The sequence below is a fragment of the Dryas octopetala genome, chromosome 2 (assembly GCF_963921425.1).
Source record: "Dryas octopetala chromosome 2, drDryOcto1.1, whole genome shotgun sequence".
NCBI lineage: Eukaryota > Viridiplantae > Streptophyta > Magnoliopsida > Rosales > Rosaceae > Dryas > Dryas octopetala.
In genome coordinates, this window is record NC_141367.1 from 13,275,864 (window position 1) to 13,297,831 (window position 21,968).

At 32.8% G+C, this 21,968-nt stretch overlaps 1 protein-coding gene across 1 annotated transcript; it reads left to right on the forward strand.

Annotated features, from left to right (window-relative positions):
• The first annotated feature begins 102 nt into the window (after positions 1 to 102).
• On the forward strand, positions 103 to 21,591 carry LOC147293232 (uncharacterized). The gene is given in 21 exon segments (XM_086231036.1): positions 103 to 298; positions 702 to 765; positions 3,960 to 4,037; positions 4,295 to 4,486; positions 11,429 to 11,522; positions 13,989 to 14,071; positions 14,465 to 14,561; positions 15,416 to 15,486; positions 15,888 to 17,421; positions 17,530 to 18,158; positions 18,250 to 18,289; positions 18,291 to 18,541; positions 18,632 to 18,743; positions 18,833 to 19,408; positions 19,666 to 19,716; positions 19,812 to 20,189; positions 20,281 to 20,502; positions 20,613 to 20,705; positions 20,792 to 20,890; positions 21,208 to 21,465; positions 21,523 to 21,591. Coding segments are annotated over 21 exon segments (5,187 nt in total).
• The last annotated feature ends 377 nt before the right edge of the window (positions 21,592 to 21,968 follow it).

A 21,968-nucleotide genomic window follows, 5' to 3' on the forward strand; every position in this document is an offset into this window, starting at 1 on the left:
TGTTTCCGGCGCGTGCTCCGTCGTACGGCGACGGTTGCCTGTGATACCGGTCTCGATCTTCTCGTCTCTCCTTCTTCTTCTTCCCCCTGTATTCCACTCGCCATGAAAGCTAGTATTGATGCCAGATCGGGTCTAGGCAGACCCGAGCTCCCTTGCCGGCAATCCGCCGATTCCGGCTACAAGGAGGTGCCGGACCGCCATGGATGGCTTCTTCCGTCGTTCCGAGTTCGCTGGTGCTCTCGGACATCACTACGCTCCGATTTCTCTAGAGATCAGCGACCTGAGATGGCGATCGGAGGTGGCGACCTAAGATGCATGTCTAGCTATTCATTTAATTTGGAGTTACTATTATTACTCAATGTTTGAGATTGATTGCTATTTGGGGATTTCATTTGGCTATATATATATATATATAGATTGAGGCTGTTTATTGCTGGATTTGTGGGTTTTTGACACGTATCAGTGAGGTTGAATGGGTACAAGATATATATTACATTGCAGAGGTTTTGTAGTTTCCCTCATTTCTTTCTTTGCTTTTTTTTTTTAATCTCTGATTATATGCTTTAATTTAGATGGATTAGGCTTAAGAATTGTATTAAGATTAAATAGTTTCAGTTCGTGAAATACGTTGCAGCATTGTGAGTTTTAGATAAATTTTGAATGAAATTGTTATCTTGAAATATGATGAATCAAATTTGCAGGTGGAAACAGATCTAGGCAGCCACCAGAGGCAGCGGCGACTGTAGTGTACTCGACACGTGTGAGGTGGTCAGAGATTCAAGATCTAGAGGGTGACGACGTTGTTTAGGATTTAAGTTTAAGATCAGAGATCTTGACGACGACATAGCCTAGGGTATGAGTTTAAGTGAATTCAGTTTTGCTAAATTCAGTTTCAGTGCATTCAGTGAACTGAATTTGAATTTACTGAAATTTAATTTAATTTCAATGAATTTACTAAAACTGAATTCAATTTTATGGTTTCAGGTTATTGAATTAAGTATCAGTGATTTAGTTTTTAGTGAAACTGAATTCAGACTGAAACTGAATTGATGTAATTGTTTTTTCTATCAAGTAAAAGTGTAATTATTAATTTTTTCATTTAAAATAATGGTGTAATTATTATTATTTTTCATTGAAAATAATAGTGTAATTATTTTTTGATTCTAGTTAATAATAATGTAAATTTAAATTTTTTTAGTATAACTGAATTTTTGAAATTCAATTTCAATGAAATTTAGTTACACTAATTCTTGTCAGAACGCGCCAGAGCATGTCAGAGCGCGTCAGAGTGTGTCAGTGAGCACGTCAGAACGTGTCGGCGCACGTCAGAAGGATAAAAAAGACATTATAAGTTTTAGGGGGTTTTAGGAGAGTTTTTAGATAAGTAGAGGTTTAAGGAGAGTTTTTAGGTGGTTAGGGGGTTTAAAATTACGGACTATTCTAATTATATATATAATATATCCGAAAATAAGCACATGTGTTTTTTGAAAAATTACTAGAAAAGACAGTAGAAGTTGAAGTTTATTTCAAAACATGTCGATAATAAAGAAATTCCTTATTTCACAACATTAGTAATATTTTTTTCTCTCTCTTGGTTTTTTGTTTCGGATCTACATCAGATGGAAGGATATATAGGAAGTTAGGAACTAGCTAAGAAGGCTCCTCCTCCAGTGTTATCATTATAGTTATATCATTATATAATACTTCTAGATTGCAGTGTCATAATATATGGGCAAAGCCAACAGTTTGGTCGTCACTCTCTAGCAACATTTCATAAATATTAACATTATGAAAATAAAAAGAAAAATCCTAGCCTAGAGTACGTACTAATCTCACACTTATATTTTTAGTGTAATTAATATAATAATATCTTGTTTTTTTAGATGTATACATTTTACCAGAAAATATAAAATATAAAAAATAAAAAATGAAATTCCCCTTTCTTATATAGATCCTATTTTTGTTTTTTATGAATACCAAAATTTTATAAAACTACATCCTAGTCCATTGTTTTCTACAAACCACTTTAACCTACTGTTTTCTGCAAACCACTTTAACCCATTGTTTTCTACCAACCACCTTTCTGGAACTCTCTAATGCGTACTTTAAATTGACCTAAAGAATTGAGAATTGCTATATCATCTGCCCAAATATGTTCCCCATTTTCTTCCCTTATTACTTAAAATTGGGTTTTCATGGATTTATAGAGAGAATGGTAATCGTCTCTGCTACGGTTTCTGAAGGTCAAGACGAAGAAGAAGGTGATGCTACTGGAGAGCCTGACCACAGATACAAAAAAAAAAAAAAAAACAAAATCGGTACAATGATTAACAGAGGTATATCTCTATACCTATAACCCTTCAAATCTTCTTCAATTTCTTAAACCATGCTTATTAATTAGGGCTCAAATCTTCTTGAATTTCTTAAACCATGCTATATTAATTGGGGCTCAAATCTTTTTGAATTTGTTTTGGGGTCTGATTCTATTATGATGCTTTTCTGATGGTGAATTTTCATATTCACCTGCATCCTATGTGGATTCAAATCTTGGAAAATCAGTAGCTCCTTAATAAATCTATATTATACATCTCCTTTTAATTTCTTTTCATTTAATATTCAACTTATAGAATGTGAGTCTTAGTAATAGAACAGAAAAAAAAAAAAAAGCAATTCATTTGCTAACCAATTGTGCGAAGTTCCCCTTTGGGAATTTGGATACGAATATATATATATATATCAATTTCAGCTTTTCGTATAGGTCTTGTAAGTATAAATTTCATGTTTTGGAAGATATACACAATGTTCTTGTTACATGTTATGGTTTATTTAGTCACCGTTGGTTTTTAATTTTGCTGTTTGCTCATAGCCTCATTGTATCTGCTAAAATTTTGACATTCTTTTGTCAATTAACTCTAATATATATATATATATATATATAGGCTGTATAGCTTGGTGTCATTTTCTTTTTTTTTAATCATGAGGTGGTATTTCTTGATAGATTTATGCAGCAAAGCAATAAGACTGAGCATTTTGCAATTTTCTGATGACTTTGAATCTAAGAAAAGGGGAAAATACCTAGGGGTTCATGATGCCTTTTGTCTGATCTGATCTGGTCAGAAAGTCCCATCTGTTTTGTTGGTCTAATATATAGGAAATATATATATATATATATATATATATATAACTGGGATTTGTTCCAATACTGGGATTTGTTGGTTATTAATAAATATGTTTATAAATCTTTCACTCTTTTGTTTCCTTTTTATTGGATTTCCTGATGCTTTCATGACAGTTTGATTAGAAATATGGGTATAATTAATTTAGAAAACATTGCTATAATTAACTCATCTGATGACCCCATCTCTTCTCTATCTTTCGGATATAGCATTAATTAGTTATATATAGGATATTTACATTCCTGATTACACTTTCAATTTAAGCAAGTAATAATATATATAAATACAACTAATATTTTTATGGATTTAGATCCTTTCCTAAGCACTCTAATCTTCTAACCTTGCTAACTTTTTAATTTGGTAATTATAGTTCTAAATGAGTGTGAACCATAGAATGTTATAAAAGACACGTATCACTCCATAATTAAAAGATTAACAAAGTTAGGATTTTAGAGTGCTTAGGAAATGATCCAAATTCATAAAAATATTAGTTGTATGTATATATATTATTACTTGCTTAAATTGAAAGTGTAATCAGGAATGTAAATATCCTATATATAACTAATGTTATATCCGAAAGATAGAGAAGAGTTGGGGTCATCAGATGAGTTAATTATAGCAATGTTTTCTAAATTAATTATACATCCATTCTTATTTTGGTTCTTCAATTTGTTATATTTCACATTTATTAATATATTCATTTATGTTACTTATGTTAGAAATTGTCTCAAATGCACACACGAAAATTGTGGGTCTAACTTTTTCATAATTACATGGATGCAGATATGCAGTTGTGGTTGGAGACCAGAAATTTCTCAAGAGGCCCTTTCCTAATGGTCTTAACTCTAAGGAGTATATGAGGTGGAGCTTAGTCATTGTAAGGCTACAAATGCCTTAAAGCATCCATGCATCATCAAATCTCCTTTCTTGAGAAATCCCTTGACTTGTTTCCTATCAATCCAACTGTTGGTGCATCTTTCCTTCATTCTAGAGGTTTTGAAAGGGCAACAGAGTTTATGGGTCAAGTTTCCTTGAGCTCTAGAAAGAAAGAAAAGATGCAAAGCTCAAATTCACCTAAATAGTTTAGAGGTCCTTGATCAGATAAATCTTATGGTCAGGTCCGATTTGGGTGATAACCATGGAACTATCCGTGTTAATAGTATGCAGAAAGGGGTCGTTACTGTGTCTGGTATCCCATTGTTGTTGTTCCCTGAATGCAGTGGTGGTGGTGGTGGTGGAAAAGGTTCCCTGAATAGTTGGGATCAACGATTTACCAAAATAGATGTTTATGGAATACTTTCAACTCTCCTGTTCTTCTGAGTACTCCATCATGTTACTCTTCACAACACCATGTATTTAAAAGCCTTGTAGATGTATTTATCATTCTTGTTATATCTATTATGTTAAATTTCAACACCACAAACAAGAATGTATACTTCAAGCTAGTGTTTAATATTCATACAGTAAAATCGTGGTATCATATTGTGTGGCCAAGTTTGTTTTTAATGATATCAAATGTTATGAGTTACTAAAAAGGATGATCAGAAAATAAATATACAAATGCATATATAATTAACAGTTGCACCAATATTAATTGGTTTAAAATAACCTTTTTCTAATATATCATATATAACAAATTTATTAAACTTTAAAGCTCGAAATGTTTTAAGAAATTTCAGGAGCATCTTAATTTCTTTTGTTTATGTTGTTTGGTTAAGTGGCGACCTTAACAAACCCAGAAAATGAGAAATTTAGACATTTATTTCAAAACTAATTGACAAGAGTATTTTTATTCCACAACAAATTAAATTTTAATACATGTTTAAAAATGGGGAAAAAAAATCAATTTTATTAATACGTACACAACTACATGCTCGTAGTCACATCCTGCATACACGGCCATGCACACGTCTTGCGTATACCACCGTACGCACAGTCTTGCTCATGCATTACATATAAATTAATGGATACATTAATTCAGATTTTTCGTAATAAATATATTTTTTAATTTAAGCTTGAAAGCAACACTTCCTTAATGAGCAAAAGTGAAGTACTATGAAAAGAAAATAACTAATATGCTTACATATTATAAGCCAAAACTTGAATACATATTACTTTTCATCCACCATCACTGCTTTAATATATAAATGCATGTTACCACCATGGTACTCGTACAATTATATATAATAGCATGTAAAAGACAGGGAAAATTTTAGTAAAAAGATTCCAACTATATCCCTATTTTCAATTGAGGATCCCATTTTCACTTTACTTCAATCAAGAACTATTATTTTTCAAGTATTTCAATCAAGGATTTCCGTTAATTCTGTTACAATTTCTGTCAAAAATTGGTCATCTGCAAAGCATGTGACAAATTTTTAGGGCTAAAATCGTCTTTTCAACTAAAAATGAATTACAAAAAATAAAACTAAAATAATTATAAAAAAACAAAAGTAAAATAATTATAAAAAGTAAAACTAAAATAATTATAATAAATAACTAATTGAAAAAAAGGCTAGGAGTGGAAACCCAGTCACCACCACCGACCCTCACCCCCCAGTCACCACCGGCGCTGCCTCTCTCTCTATCTCTCTCTCTCTACCCAAAAATCATCAATCCTCAAAATTTTTTGAAATTTCTAGTTAGAATCAATAATTGGACGTTCATAGGGTGGAAATTATCCAAAAATCATCCAAGAACACTTTGCATGGCTACCATTCAAAGGGAACCCGAAATAGGTTCAACCCCCCAAATTTCAATTTCTCAAATACTCAAAATTAAACTACAATTTCATGAGAAGTAGCGGTACGTGGGACTGGGCTTTTCGGCGGGTTTTCGTAGCTATGGGAGACTGGGAGGAGGCACACATGTGGCCTTTGGGTTGAGGCCCCAAACGCCCCTGTCAATACCACTGCAATCGTAACCAGCATTAATTTATGCTATTGATCCTTTGGGATTATATCAAGGCAACACCTGTTGTAGTACAACTATATATATCATTATCCCAGCCATATATCCTCAAGGACCTCAAGTATTCACTGATCATAGGTTGCTGTCCTCAGAAGAGAGTGGCACTCCTAGAACCAATTTTCCATTTAAGACCATAAGGGAGAAGTTACCTGTACCCCCTATCTATTACACATTTTTCTTTTTAATTTCTTTCTTGTTACATCGATCCTTTCTGCAATATTCAAACATATATATTAACAAAAGCAGAATTTAGTGGAAATGGTTTTATTGCAAAATTGTAGCCTCTGAGCAGGCTTGGTTCCCCTCTTTATAATGATTCAATGATATATATATATATAGCTTGTTTACTGATTTATCGTTTCTCTATTTCCCTGATTTATTTTTTTCTCTATTTTCATGATATATATATATATAGCTTTTCAAATCTTTTCCTATGTAAGTACCTTTTCTTTACATCAATATAGATACCAGCCGTTTTTTTCTTTCCTAAAATGGTTTTGTCTCAAAATATAAAAGTTAATTAGTTGAATAATAGTTCGATTCCCTCCAATGTATCACCGGAAATTCTCCCATAAACACGTACATGCGTCATGAGATTGACCTAGTCCGGACCCAAATACTATACGATGATACATGACGCTCATCCTATATATATATATATATATATATGAGAATGCATTTGTCTTCGATTATGCATGAAAGGTATAGGGTATAGGATGGGCACCATGTATCAACGTACGTATATAGGACGCTCTAACACAAGATGGGCATCATATAACACTGTATAGTATCTAGATCCGAACCAAGTCCTCACGACCCTAATTTGCAGGAGAAAAGGACTCTTATCTCACATACTGTTGTAGTTGTGACAAAATTCAACTCTAGATTTTTAATGTACATCACAAGTTTCGATAAACACAATTTTATGGGTTAACTTCAGCTGCAACTTTATTAATTGATGAGTGATGTATGTATGATGGAAAGAAAATGAATAAGCTTACATACATATATAGCACAAGCCAAAACTTGATTACAACCTAGAAACAAGGGGTTAAATCTAAGATGAATTCTCTCATTGGCTACAAAGTGAGCGACAAGGAAATGGGTTGAATGCCATGCACCATTCCTAAAAGGTCTGCAGTTGGGTTATTCTAAGTAGACATATGAGAACCCTTGAACTATTTTTTTTTTTTTTTGACCAATTAGAAACCATTGCATTAAGAAGCCACAAAGGCAGAAAATCCAAACCAAATACATAAAAGCACCAAATTAAACCAAACAGCACCAAAACAATGAAATAGAGCAACATAATGCAAAAAAACGTATACAGAAACTAATCTAATGGTAGTCCATCTTCTAATAACACACCAAGCAGGGAGAATGGGGGTTTAGAAACCCAGTCCTCAGGACACATTCCCCTTCGAGCTAGCTGATCGAGCTAACTCATGAGCAGCCAGATTGGCTATTCTAGAGATCCATGACCATCTAACATATGAGAACCCTTGACCTTTGTTGAGCTAAAAGAGTGCTAATTTTTAACCGTATCAAGCTCTAGTCAACATCATGACTGTTATTCTCACTAATACATGACAATAGTATTACAGCTAGCAATAAGACATGTCATAAAAATGTCTATGGAAATTTGTTGAGCTGTAGATGAGTCAAAGGGGACACACATTAGTACGTAAAACATAAAAACCAATAAGGGGAATTTTTATGCAAATAATAGGAACTGTTATTGTAAATTTCAAAAACAAAATTTGGTAATTATTGTTATGCAAAGAATAATATATTGATCAAATATTTCAAGAACATTAATTAGCATAAATTAACTTGTTGATCTAATCATTACAAATCTATATATTAACTTTTTTGGCCACTCAAATCTATTGAACTTTAAAACTTAAGTTCTTATAAGAAAGGTCACTAGCATTTTTGTCAATAAAAAATTAATTTGTATAGCATGTATTAATTAAAACCGAAAAAAATATATATTGATACATACATGGTCCATACACATATATAGTCACATCTAGCATGTGTACATCGCCATGCATGTAGTCTTACTCTCGATCATGCAGTTTCTTGTATATTTATATGACATAAATTAGGGGTGGGCATTAAGACCGAAAATACCGAAACCATACCGTTCCGTGCCATTCCGTATCGTTTGATCCCATCCCTTTTTTTTTTTCCAATCCCGTACCGATCTCGTACCGTACCAATCTCAAACGGGATGGGATCGGTCTTGAAGGTTCAATACATAGATGGTCCCATCCCGTACCGATTAATTAAAATTTAATTAAAAATTTATTTATTTAATTTAATAGGCCTAAATATCACTAAGCCCAATTCATTTTTTAACTTGGATTTAGAAGATGAATTTTTTCTTGAAGAACTTAAATTTTATGAAAGTGTTGAAGCATGTAATGTTTTGTTTATTATCTTAAACTTCACTTGATTTGCTTTGTAAGTTTGTATTTGTTTTGTAAGTTTTATGGACTAAGTTTACAAGGTCATTTAAAATGTCATTTGTTATGTTTACAGGTTATTATTTGAGGATAAATCTTGAATAAAAATTGAATAATTGAATTTTTTTTATTTTTTAGTTTGGGATCGGGATGATACTGAACCTATAACGAACCAGCTAGTTTGGTACGGGATGAGATGGTACCATAATCTCAAAACCCTCATCTCGTCTCGTACCAATCCCGAACTCAAATCATGAGATGGGAATGAGATGAGGTAAGTCTCGTCCCCCCCCCCCCCCCCCATCTCGTGCCCACCCCTAACATAAATTAATAAATTGGTTTAGACTTTTTGTAATAAATATTTTTATAAGCTCAAAGGCAACTTCATTGATGAAAATATATAAATGAAGTACAATGAAAAGAAACTATTGATGAACTTACATAATAGAAGCAAAAAATCAAAACATAACACTTTCCACCTACCATCATCACTTTTATATGTAATTGTTACCACCATGTTGCTCCTACCATTTATATATCATATATAATATAGCATGTAAAAAAATCCCGATCACCAATATCATTTAATCACTCTCACTAGTTACTTTTCATTTTTATATATTAATATTGTTGAAAATAGTTCCTAATAATAGTATGTTTTCTTCTTTTCTATACCTATCAATTATATATCCGAAAATAAGCAAATGTGCTTTTTGAAAAATTACCAGAAAAGACAGTAGAATTAGCTGAAGTTTATTTCAAAACATGTCGATAATAAAAGAAATTCCTTATTTCACAACATTAGTAATATTTTTTTCTCTCTCTTAATTTTTTTCTTTCTGATCTACATCAGATGGAAGGATATATAGGAACTAGCTAAGAAGCTGGCTCCTCCTCCAACCAAATAGAAAGTTGATCACATCTGGTCTAGCTAAGGCTGCCAAGAGATCCCTATGGCTGTTACGCACGAGAGCTCCAAGACCGAACATGATGAGATTAGTCGTATTAATCTCACACTTATAATTGTAGTGTAATTAATATAATAATATTTTTTTTTCTAGATGTATACATTTTACCAGAAAATATAAAATATAAAAAATGAAATTCCCCTTTCTTATATCGATCATATTTTTGTTTCTTAAAAATACTAAAATTTCATAAAATTACATCCTAGCCCATTGTTTATGCAAGCCACTTGAACCCACTGTTTTCAGCAAACCACTTGAACCCACTGTTTTCTGCAAACACTTTAACCCATTGTTTTCAGCAAACCACTTTAACCCACTGTTTTCTGCAAACACTTTAACCCATTGTTTTCAGCAAACCACTTTAACCCACTGTTTTCTGCAAACACTTTAACCCACTGTTTTCTACCAACCACCCTTCTGGAACTCTCCAATACGTCCTTTAAATTGACCTAAAGAATTGAGAATTGCTATATGCCCAGATCTGTTCCCCATTTTCTTCCCTAATTACTTAAAATTGGGTTTTCATAGATCTGTAGAGAGAATGGTAATCTCTGTTGAGGTTTCTGAAGGTCAAGACGAAGAGGAAGGTGATGCTGTAGGAGAACCTGACCACATATAAAAAAACAAAATCGGTACAATGATTTACCAGAGGTATATCTCTATACATATAACCCTTCAAATCTTCTTGAATTTCTTAAACCATGCTTAAAATTAATTAGGGCTCAAATCTTCTTGAATTTGTTTTGGTGTCTGATTATATTATGATGCTTTTCTGATGGTGAATCTCATATTCACCTGCATCCTATGTGGATTCAGATCTTGGAAAATCAATAACTCCGTAATAAATCTATGTTATACATTTGTTTTTTATTTTTTTTTCTTTTAATAATCAACTATAGAATGTGAGTCTTAGTAACAGAAAAGAAAAAAAAAAAAAAAAGCAATTCATTTGCTAATTAACGAACTGTGCGAAGTTCCCCTTTGGGAATTTGGATACGAATATTATCAATTTCAGCTTTTCGTATAGGTCTTCGCAGTATAAATTTCATGTTTCAGAAGATATACACAATGTTCTTGTTACATGTTATGGTTTATTTAGTCACCGTTGGCTTTTAATTTTACAGTTTGCTCATAGCTTCGTGGTATCTGCTAACATTTTGACATTCTTTTGTCAATTAATATATATATATATATATGTATAGCTTGGTGTCATTTTCTTTTTGTTTAATCATGAGGTGGTATTTCTTGATAGATTTATGCAGCAAAGCAATAAGACTGAGCATTTTGCAATTTTCTGATGACTTTGAATCTAAGAAAAGGGGAAAATACCTAGGGGTTCATGATGCCTTTTGTCTGATCTGATCTGGTCAGAAGGTCCCATCTGCCTGTTTTGTTGGTCTAATATATAGGAAATATATATATATATATATATATATATAACTGGGATTTCTTCCAATACCGGGATTTGTTGGTTATTAATAAATATGTTTATAAATCTTTCACTCTTTTGTTTCCTTTTTATTGGATTTCCTGATGCTTTCATGACAGTTTGATTAGAAATATGGTATAAAAATATTAGTTGTATTTATATATATTATTACTTGCTTAAATTGGAAGTGTAATCAGGAATGTAAATATCCTATATATAACTAATGTTATATCCGAAAGATAGAGAAGAGATGGGGTCATCAGATGAGTTAATTAGAGCAATGTTTTCTAAATTATACACCCATTCTTATTTTGGTTCTCCAATTTGTTATATTTCACGTTTCTTATTAGAAATTGTCTAAAATGTACATGCGAAAATTGTGGATCTAACTTTTTCATAGTTATATGGATGCAGGTATGCAGTTGTGTTTGGAGACCAGCAATTTCTCAGGATGCCCTTTCCTAATGGTCTTAACTCTAAGGAGTATATGAGGTGGAGCTTAGTCCTTGTAAGGCTACTGATGCCTTAAAGCATCCATGCATCATCAAATCTCCTTTCTTGAGAAATCCCTTGACTTGTTTCCTATCAATCCAACTGTTGGTGCATCTTTCCTTCATTCTAGAGGTTTTGAAAGGGCAACTGAGTTTATGGGTCAAGTTTCCTTGAGTTCTAGAAAGAAAGAAAAGATGCAAAGCTCAAATTCACCTAAATAGTTTAGAGGTCCTTGATCAGATAAATCTTATGGTCAGGTCCGATTTGGGTGATAATCATGGAACTATCCCTGTTAATAGTATGCAGAAAGGGGTCCTTATTGTGTCTGGTATCCCATTGTTGTTGTTCCCTGAATGCAGTGGTGGTGGTGGTGGAAAAGGTTCAATAGTTGGGATCAGCAATTTACTAAAATAGATGTTTATGGAATACTTTCAACTCTCCTGTTCTTATCAGTACTCCATCATGTTACTCTTCGATCACAACACCATGTATTTAAAAGCCCTGTAGATGTATTTATCATTCTTGTTATATCTATTATGTTAAATTTCAACACCACAAACAAGAATGTACGTATACTTGAAGCTAGTGTTTAATATTCATACAGTAAAATCTTGGTATCATATTATCTGGTCAAATTTGTTTTTAATGATATCAAATATTATGAGTTGCAAAAAAGGATGATCAGAAAATAAATATACAAATGCATATATAATTAACTGCTGCACCAACATTAATTGGTTTAAAATAAACTTTTTGATCTAATTATATATAACAAATTTATTAAACTTTAAAGCTCGAAATGTTTAAAGAAATTTCAGGAGCATTTTAATTTTTTTTTTTTTTTAATGTTTTTTGGTTAAGTGGAGACCTTAACAAACCCAGAAAATGAGAAATTTAAACATCTATTTCAAAACCAATTGACAAGAGTATCTTATTCCACAACAAATTAAATTTTAATATATGTTTAAAAACGGAAAAATAAATGAATTTTATTAATACGTACACAACCACATGCTCGTAGTCACATCATGCATACACGACCATGCACACGCACTACAAGAAAAGTAACTTTTTGCAACATTAAATTTACAACGTACAATACATAAATGCTGTTAATCATAAATATTTATAACATTTACTTGATAAAATGTTGCATAAGATGTTAAGTTTGTCTAATTGAAACAAAACACCTGATTTTATTTATTTGCAACGTTACCTTTACGCCTTAAAATCCCTAACCTTTACCACGCAAGAGAAATGTTGTTAACTCCAGATTTTTTATGAGTTTTCATTCTTCCGCCAATTTCATTCTTCGCGCGCAAAAATTTCATCATTATAATGGGTTATCATCTCTCAAATCATGATCGTACAAAAGTGACTTAGAATTCAACCCTAAACCTTAGAGGTATGAGGTTCTTCAAAAATACCCAAAATCCAGTGGTGCTTTCTGTTTCTCTTACCCAGTGATCTTGGTACGACGTCAGTGGCATGTGTTAAGAAGTAAAAAATCTGTACGTTTCTCTTCTTCTTCTTACTTTTCATTTTTTGTTTCTTTGTTTGGAAATAGCTCACACTAGTCGATCCAGTTGTTTCAGTAGCTCACACTGTTCCAGTGGTTAGAGCTTTGGACAATCGCGCTTGAGTAGTGGGTACTATGGATCAGACGAAATTGGATGTGGGTATCATCATTCATGATAGTAATTTTTATGGGTGTGGGTATCATCATTCATGATAGCAATTTTATTTTTTTTCCTTTTTGTTGCTCCCTCTTTTGTTTCTTTCTTTTTTCTGTTGATGAATCCCTCACACACTCTGTTTGTATGTCTCTGTATCATAGAACCAAAAAAGATTTAATTGGAAATTTGGTGAGAACCAAATCTATGGGAACTTGAAATTCATACGAATTTTTGTATTGTACCTGAGTTTTAGAAGATATTCAAGGATGTGTAAGGCTTTTGATTTGCAGTCTAACATTAAAGGAGATGGAGTCTAATGTATTCATGGCGATTCTTTTCAAGGAGATGGATTATAATGATGCTATAATCCAATATTATCATGAAAAAATTAGACTCATTATATTGATATATTGCAAAGTGTTTCTGTGATAAGCAGGAAAAAATTTCCTTTCCTCCCATTTGCCAGCGTTTGCCTGAGAACAGGGCAAATAAATGCAATATGTTTACCTTTTGTGTACTGTACCATCTCTTTTTCTTTTTTCTTTTTTTCCTGTTTTTTTTTTTCAATAAAATCTCTTGTAAAGAAAAGAATAAATAGATAAATTAATTAAAACACATGCTTATCATTTGAAGATCGTCTAGGCTAGACACTTACACCTTGTTGGTCTGTGTCACTGCTTGTGAAACTTGTAAAATTTTAACCGTTTATTGCTTTTGGTGAAACTATGTTGCTCAACACTATCTCATCTTATCTGCAATAAATATTTGATATGCACATAATAATGCTATTGTGTTTGTATTTTCAGAGTCGAGGCTGTGCACTCTTGGGCATACATGATACACCAACATTAGAGGCAAGGAAAAACTATTTCTTGACCAAGGATGGCAGGTAGATTTTATAAGATACTATTTTTCAGCAATAAACTATTACCTCCTGGATTCATTGCCTTAGATGTATATGATGATACACCATAAACTTTTCTTTTGGGTATGGCTACATCACACAATTTACAACAGTGAATTACTCTTTTAAATGAATTATGCAATTAATCTAGCCTCGATTGAAGCCTGGGAGGAATGAAATTAGATGTGTACAAATAAAAATGTGACATTTTTAATGTTCTCTTGAGATATTTTTCCCTGAAGGCATTCAAGTTTTTGATCATAGTAATTTTCTGTTTCTTATTTGATAGTCAAATAGTGAATATTAGTGAACCTACAGACTCAAGTTAATTATAGTAATTTTATGACCAAGTTCTTAGACTCAAGTTCACTCTCACAGGCTAAGATGGAGCTTGAAACTTTGTCAATATGGCTCTAACAAGCGCAAAGATATTGATGGTCATAGTAATAGTACCAAGATGGTCAAGTTCACTCAAGTTCATAGTAATTTTACGAGACTTGAGTCTAAGAATCATAATAATGATGGTCATAGTAATTTTATATTTCTTATTTGATGGTCAAGTTGTAGGTCATAGTAATTTTATGTTTCTTATGTTTTTTCACACATTAGACTCCATCTCTTTGAATACAAATGGATTATAATGAGTCTAATCTTAAACTAAGTTCTTGGAATTTCTTAGACCACCACACTCAAGTAAAGATTATAAGATGATCAAACTTTGCAATCTGTATGTAGCTGTAACCCAAATATACAAAATAAAGATAGATTAATTAAGGAGCTAGCTAGATATAATTAATAGGCACTTAATTTTAGATTTCGTTGAGAAAAATTCATGCTTAATTGGCAATCCCTAGATGGTAAATTACCTGATCTGTAATGTATTGTTGCATTGTAAATGTCCAAAGAATCCTCGACCCTCAAACTGAGAAGTACTACTACTGTGGTGGCTTGTGGGTTATAGCAATTTTCTTGTGATTGGAGTGTTATTACTATTCTATCTCATGCACCTTCATTACTAATCATAGAGTGACTTTTGATAGACCCTCGTAAATCTTGTATCACAATGTTTGTTATTCATAGAGTAATCTATATATACTGATTAAAACCATAACAAATAATTTTTTGTACTTGTGGCTGTTTTATCAAATTGACTATATATGTTTATAAAGAGGCTACTTTTGTCTTGATCAAGCATTCTCTTGTACTTTTTTTATTAAACATGTGTGAATATTGAATGTATACTTGTCTGCATCAAATAGATTTTGGTTGCTGTCTTTTTTATCTGATATCTTAGAAATAAGTCAATTGGGAATTGCCTTTCTGTTACAGGTTTTTGAAGGAAAAAAACAGAGGGCACAAAATCAGCTAATAAAACTCATTATTGCTAATTCCATTCTCAGGTAACATTTGAAAGCCCTTAATTGAATTGTTGAATATAACAATGGCATTGCAACATTATACTCACTATTTTATTTAAACTAGACTTGCTTCTTTATAATTGCTTCAACCACAAAATTGCATATTAGCAACCCAATAGTTAGAAAGTATAAATTGCATATTCTCTCATCCTTTTCTTCATTAGTACATGGATATCTATGTTAAGCTAACTGGTACATGGTATAATATGATCCAATATATTATTCAAATCAGGATATATGTGCACACGTGAGAGCAGGCTTTATATATGATGGACAAGACATGGGTGTATCTTGAAAGGTCTTTCCAATTACTTTGTTATAGAAAATACTAAAACATAGTATAGTCAATTTTAAACAATAATAATGATTAGTTTTATGTGTAGACGTTCTAAAGAATACCAAGATGCAGCTAGAAACTTTGTCAATATGGCTCAGACAAGCGCAGGGAATTTTGGTAATATCATATGCCCTTGCACTAAATGTCGAAACCTTCGCTCTCACCATGCTGATGTTGTTTATAAACACTTGGTTATCAAAGGAATGGATCCTAGATATACTACATGGGTCCTTCATGGGGAAAGTCCACACATGAATGTAGAATGTGAAGATGTTGATATATCAGACACATATAGAATGTATAAAGATGTGTATGATCAAGATTTACGTCATGGAGAACCATTTGGTGAAAGAGCAGAGGAAGATTTCACGCAAAAGTTGGAAGATGCTGAGTCTCCCCTTTATACAGGATGTAAAAAGTACACTAGGCTGTCTGCAGTTGTACTTTTGTACAAGCTTAAAGCTGTACATGGTTTGTCTGATATTGGTTTTACAGAATATCTTCAGATATTTCGAGATATGCTGCCTGATGGAAACAGTCTTCCTGATTCGATTTACTCAACAAAAAGGTTATTGAAAGCATTTGATCTAGGGTATGAGAAGATAGATGCATGCTCCAACGATTGTTATTTATTTTGGAAAGAAAAAAAAGATATGGAGACATGCCCAAAATGCAGCACTTCAAGATGGAAGTTAAACCAACGCACTAAAAAGGTTCAAAAGGGAGTTCCAGTGAAAATTTTACGCTACTTTCCTATAATACCAAGATTTAAGAGGATGTTCAAGTCAGTGGAAAAAGCACAGCAGTTAACTTGGCATTCTAATAATCAAAGTCAAGACGGAAAGATGCGTCATCCAGTTGATTCACCAGCATGGAATACAATTAATAGGAAATGGCCTGAATTTGGTTTGGAAGCACGCAATCTTAGACTTGGACTAGCAACTGATGGATTTAACCCTTTCGGTGACCTTAGTTCTAGATATAGTTGCTGGCCAGTGATACTAGTGATTTATAACCTTCCCCCAGGGTTAAGCATGTTGAAGGAAAACTTAATGTTGAGTCTATTAATTCCAGGTCCAAAACAGCCAGGGAATGATATAGATGTTTATTTAGAGCCCCTTATAGAGGACTTGAAGGAACTATGGAACAACGGGGTGGACATGTATGATTCATACAATAAGGCAATGTTCAAATTGAAAGCTATTTTAATGTGGACAATAAATGATTTTCCAGCATATGGAAACTTAGCTGGATGTACAACAAAAGGGAAAGCAGCTTGTCCTATATGTGGTCTTGGTACATGCTCAAAATATTTACTCCACAGTAAGAAGGTGGTGTATATGGATCACCGACGGTTTCTTGCAGCAACTCATCCTTTTCGAAAAAAGAAAAGTTGGTTTGATGGACATGAAGAAACTAAAAGAAGGCCTAAACCATTAACCAGTCAACAAGTCTTACAAGAAGTGAAAGATATTGTGAATGATTGGGGAAAGAAAACAAAGAAGAAAAGGAAGAGAGACCCAAAAGAGGTACAAATGTGGAAAAAAAAGTCAATTTTTTTTGACTTGCCATATTGGGAGGTATATGTTTAACACTATATTACTTGTTTAATATTTTAGACCATCAGTTTTTATTTTGGGTGTTAATTTAAACCATGATGCAATTATTTTCTTTTGATAATTTTGTAGGGATTACTCTTGCGTCATAACTTGGATGTTATGCATGTGGAAAAAAATGTTTGTGATAGCATTGTTAGCACATTGTTGAATATAAAAGGAAAATCAAAAGATGGGTTGAAATCTCGTAGAGATTTGCAAGTGATGAACATTAGGCATGCTTTGCATCCAGTAGAAAGAGGCAGCAGGATGTATTTGCCAGCAGCAATGCACATGCTTTCCAAGAATGAGAAAGAAACATTTCTTAAGAGGTTATATACTTTAAAGTTACCAGACGGATATGGATCCAATATTGGGAATTGCATCTCATTAGAGGAATGCAAAATAATGGGCCTTAAATCTCATGATCATCATGTTCTAATGCAGCAACTATTGTCAGTAGCAATAAGAGGCCTCTTACCAAATGGGACAAGGAATGCAATCTTCAGGCTGTCTGCATTTTTTAATGAATTGTGCCAGAGGGTGATTGATGGTAATAAATTAGAAGAAATGGAAACAGAAGTTGTAGAGACTTTGTGCATGTTTGAAAGGTTTTTTCCTCCTTCTTTTTTCGACATTATGATTCACTTGACGATTCACTTAGCACGGGAAGCTCAACGGTGTGGTCCAGTACAATATCGTTGGATGTACCCATTTGAAAGGTACTATCATTATTGAATTTTATTTTTATTTATAATTCACTTATCTCAAATCTAACTAACATAATTTTTATCCCATACACCATTTCTCTAGATATATGAAAGTATTGAAGGGGTATGTAAAAAATCGTGCACGTACGACCCGAAGGGTGCATAGCTGAGCGTTATCTAGCTGAAGAATGTATGAGGTTTTGTAGTGGATACATGGAACAAGCAAGTATAATTGGTACTCGACATGATCGCAATGAAGATTGGGATGATGAAAGAATATTATTTGGAGGACATACATTCACTACTGGGGTACCAATTATTTTGGATGATGATATGAGAGAAATTGCTCATTGTTATGTGTTACGTAATAGTGCAGAAGTTGAGCCGTATTTTGAGTAAGTTAGATGACTATAACCCTTATTTTAGGAACAATTATCTTAAGTTTTTTTTTTTTAATTTTGTTTCTATTTGGTTTGATATATTAGAATGCACAAAGAGGAGTTGAAACAAGAAGATGCCAGACTTAGAAATCCAAAGTATGAAAGCCTATTAGAAAAGAGGCACACAGACCAATTTAGGGAATGGTTGTCAAATAAGGTGGTTGAGTATTTTTTTAATTTGCTGCCAATCTGCCTTTTGCATTTACATTTAGTTAGTGATCTCTAACTAAATTTTTACTTAAACAGATTAAGGTCCAAGAAGATGGGATCAGTGACACACTTTATTGGCTTGCATATGGACCTAGAAGTTATGCTATGTCTTATTCTGGATATATTATTAACAGACTCCGTTTTCGTACAAAGGATACTGAGAAGTCAACACAAAATAGCGGTGTATCCATTGAAGCTGACACTCTTTGTAGATCTAGTGCAAAAGATCCCAATCAAGTTATGGGAAACATCTCTTACTATGGGATTCTAAAGGATATCATTTTACTAGATTACCACAAATTTAGTGTTCCTGTGTTTAAGTGTGATTGGGCTAATATTTCAAATGGTGTCAAGGTAGAAGATGGTTTTATATTAGTTAACCTCCCTGATGGAAAATCAGCCTTTGAAAAAGATCCTTTTATTTTGGCACCACAAGCGAAGCAAGTCTTTTATTCTAGGGAAAGTGATACATCATCATGGTATGTTGTACTAAAAGCACCACCTAGAGGCATTCATGATGTAGAGATGTCCAATGAGAGTGATTTTTCTCCATACGCAACTCTAGATAAAGAAACAATTGAGTCTACTTATATTAGTGAAGATGTCCAGTATGTAAGGGAGGATTGTGATGGAATCTTAGTGTAACTTCTAATGTTAGTGTAATAACCTAGATTTTTATTAAAAAAATTATATTTAGGGTACTATTTCATCTATTGATTAAGCACTTTTTGTTGTTAATTATTGGTTGCTTTTGCTTTGAAATGTCATATTATCTTTTTCCCTATTGTTTTTCATTAATAAACTTCATCTATTGAGGTTCATTGGAAAAAAAAAAAGGTATATCTCTATTTAAATTGGCATGTATGCAGGATCTTGTAATTGAAACCAGATTTTCAGAGATGTCCAAAACCAACCCAGAGGTAAACTCCACTGTACAGTTAATTTGCACATATTATCAGTATTGGAATTTTGATAATATAAAAGTCTCTAAATTTCATTATCTATGATTACACAGTCGTCTAAACAGGGGAACAAAAGAGCAAGGAAAGAACAAGATGCTAGTGTTGCAGCTCTTAGAAATAATACTGAAAATCGTGGAATTAGAATCCGTGATGATTCTGATAATTCAGCGCCTAATGTAGATGAGATACCTGATTCCTCTCCACTGAAAAAAAAGACCAGGGGCCCTGCAACGATTGATATTATCGGTCCTCCCAAAGATGGAAGACTTGTCAATGTTGAATTTAATCCTTTGGGTCAACCTGTGAAGAAAAGTTCTAATAAGCTATCTTCTTATATTGGTTGTTTGGCACGACAAGTGGTGCCCATAACATTAGATAATTGGCATGGTCTTGATGGTGAAACAGAAGAACGACTTTGGATTTGTGTTAAGGTAAGTATTGTAACGCATACTGTTGCTTTTTACTATTATTAAGTTTATTACATTATAACTTGTTCATAAATCATTTTCTTTTATAATGTAGCAACAATTCAAGTTAGAGGAATGCCATAAAAAAATTGTTTTAATGTCAATGGGAAGGAGCTGGAGGACTCACAAATCTGTTCTAACACGAAAAATACGAGAATTAGCTGAAAGTGAGGATGTTTCCGGACATATTGGTGCATTCAAGGACTTGAAACCCAAAAGCACTACCGAAAAACATTGGGCGAAGTTTGTCAAAGAGAGACTGTCTGATACCTTCAAGGTTAGCATGTTCTTCTATATATAATAATGCAAATGTTGACATTTTTTATTAAGTAAAACAAAGATTGATGCCTTCTTAATTACATGTTTACTATTTTTTTTTTATTTTAGGAAAAGAGTAAAAAGTTTCAAGACATGAAGGCAAACCAGACTCTCATTCACACCACAGGTCGGAAAGGCTTTGCTCGTTTAGAAGATGAAATGGTAAAACTTGTATTGTCTATCAATCTTTAGTTCTTCTAAAATTGAAATTAATGAGTTATCCACTAATTATTTCTATGTTTCTTAAGAGAGAAGAGAATGGATCAGTGTCTAGAGTTGATGTGTGGCTTCGTGGATATTCAAAGAAAACAGGAAAGCCAATTAGTGAGGCAATTGCTGATGCAACGGTAATATACATTAATTAATAGACCGAAAGGGGTTGGAATCCCTTATGGGAATGGTTTATTTCAATCTCTTAACAGTTATACATTGTCTATTCTTTTATTTAATGTTAGTTTGCTTTTTTTTTTTTTAATTATAAAGTTTTTCGAATCTGCAATGTTCTTTATTTGTTTGGATATGAGGTGTTGATTTTTGCAACTCCTATCCACTCCATCTAAGTGTTGATTTGTTTGTCCCTTTTGAGTTAGCAATATAAATACAAGCAGTAAATTTGTTAATTTTTAGCCTTACACTATTAACCAAAATATTTGCTTACATTCAGCAAAAAGTGAGTGAATATAACAAAAAACATGCAAGTGAAGCTGCTCAATCTCTCAAGGACGATGCTCTAACCCATGTATTTGGAGCTGAACGACCAGGGCGGGTTCGAGCACTCGGGTTTGGAGCGACATCAACAAGATTCACTTTACAAGCACATAATAGGTCCAATGTTGCATGTCTTGAGGGTAAGATTAAAGATCTTCAATCACAATTTGATGAGCTGAAAGCCTTGTTTATTAAACAAGGCAGCAGACAAAAGGTAATTTTATTTTTTTTCTTTATTTAAAAGCAATGAACTCTATTAATCTAATTATAGAAATACACTAGCATGAAAAATGTTAAATTCATGTACAACCAAGGCCCTTACATGTTTGCTGTGATGTGAGCTGTGGTTCAATTTTAATTGACACCAAATGATGAACAAAATATATGATTACTTCATGTTCAATTAGCATATATATGACATTTTATTAATTTTTTTTAGGATCAAACTACTACAGAGGACACATTGGAGCATTCTGAAGATATTCTACAGGTGTTGTATGTGTGTGTGTGTCTATTTGGTGTGTAAAAGATTCCAATTGTCTTATGATTTGAAGAACAACTATCTGTATTACTGTGATTTTAATTTGATACACAAATGCTAAAATCTTTATAGGATCAAACTACTACTCCTAAGGATAGCATGCAACATTCTAAGGAAACTTCACAGGTTTGCATTATATATATGCTTATTCAATTTGGTCACATCTTCTTCTTGGA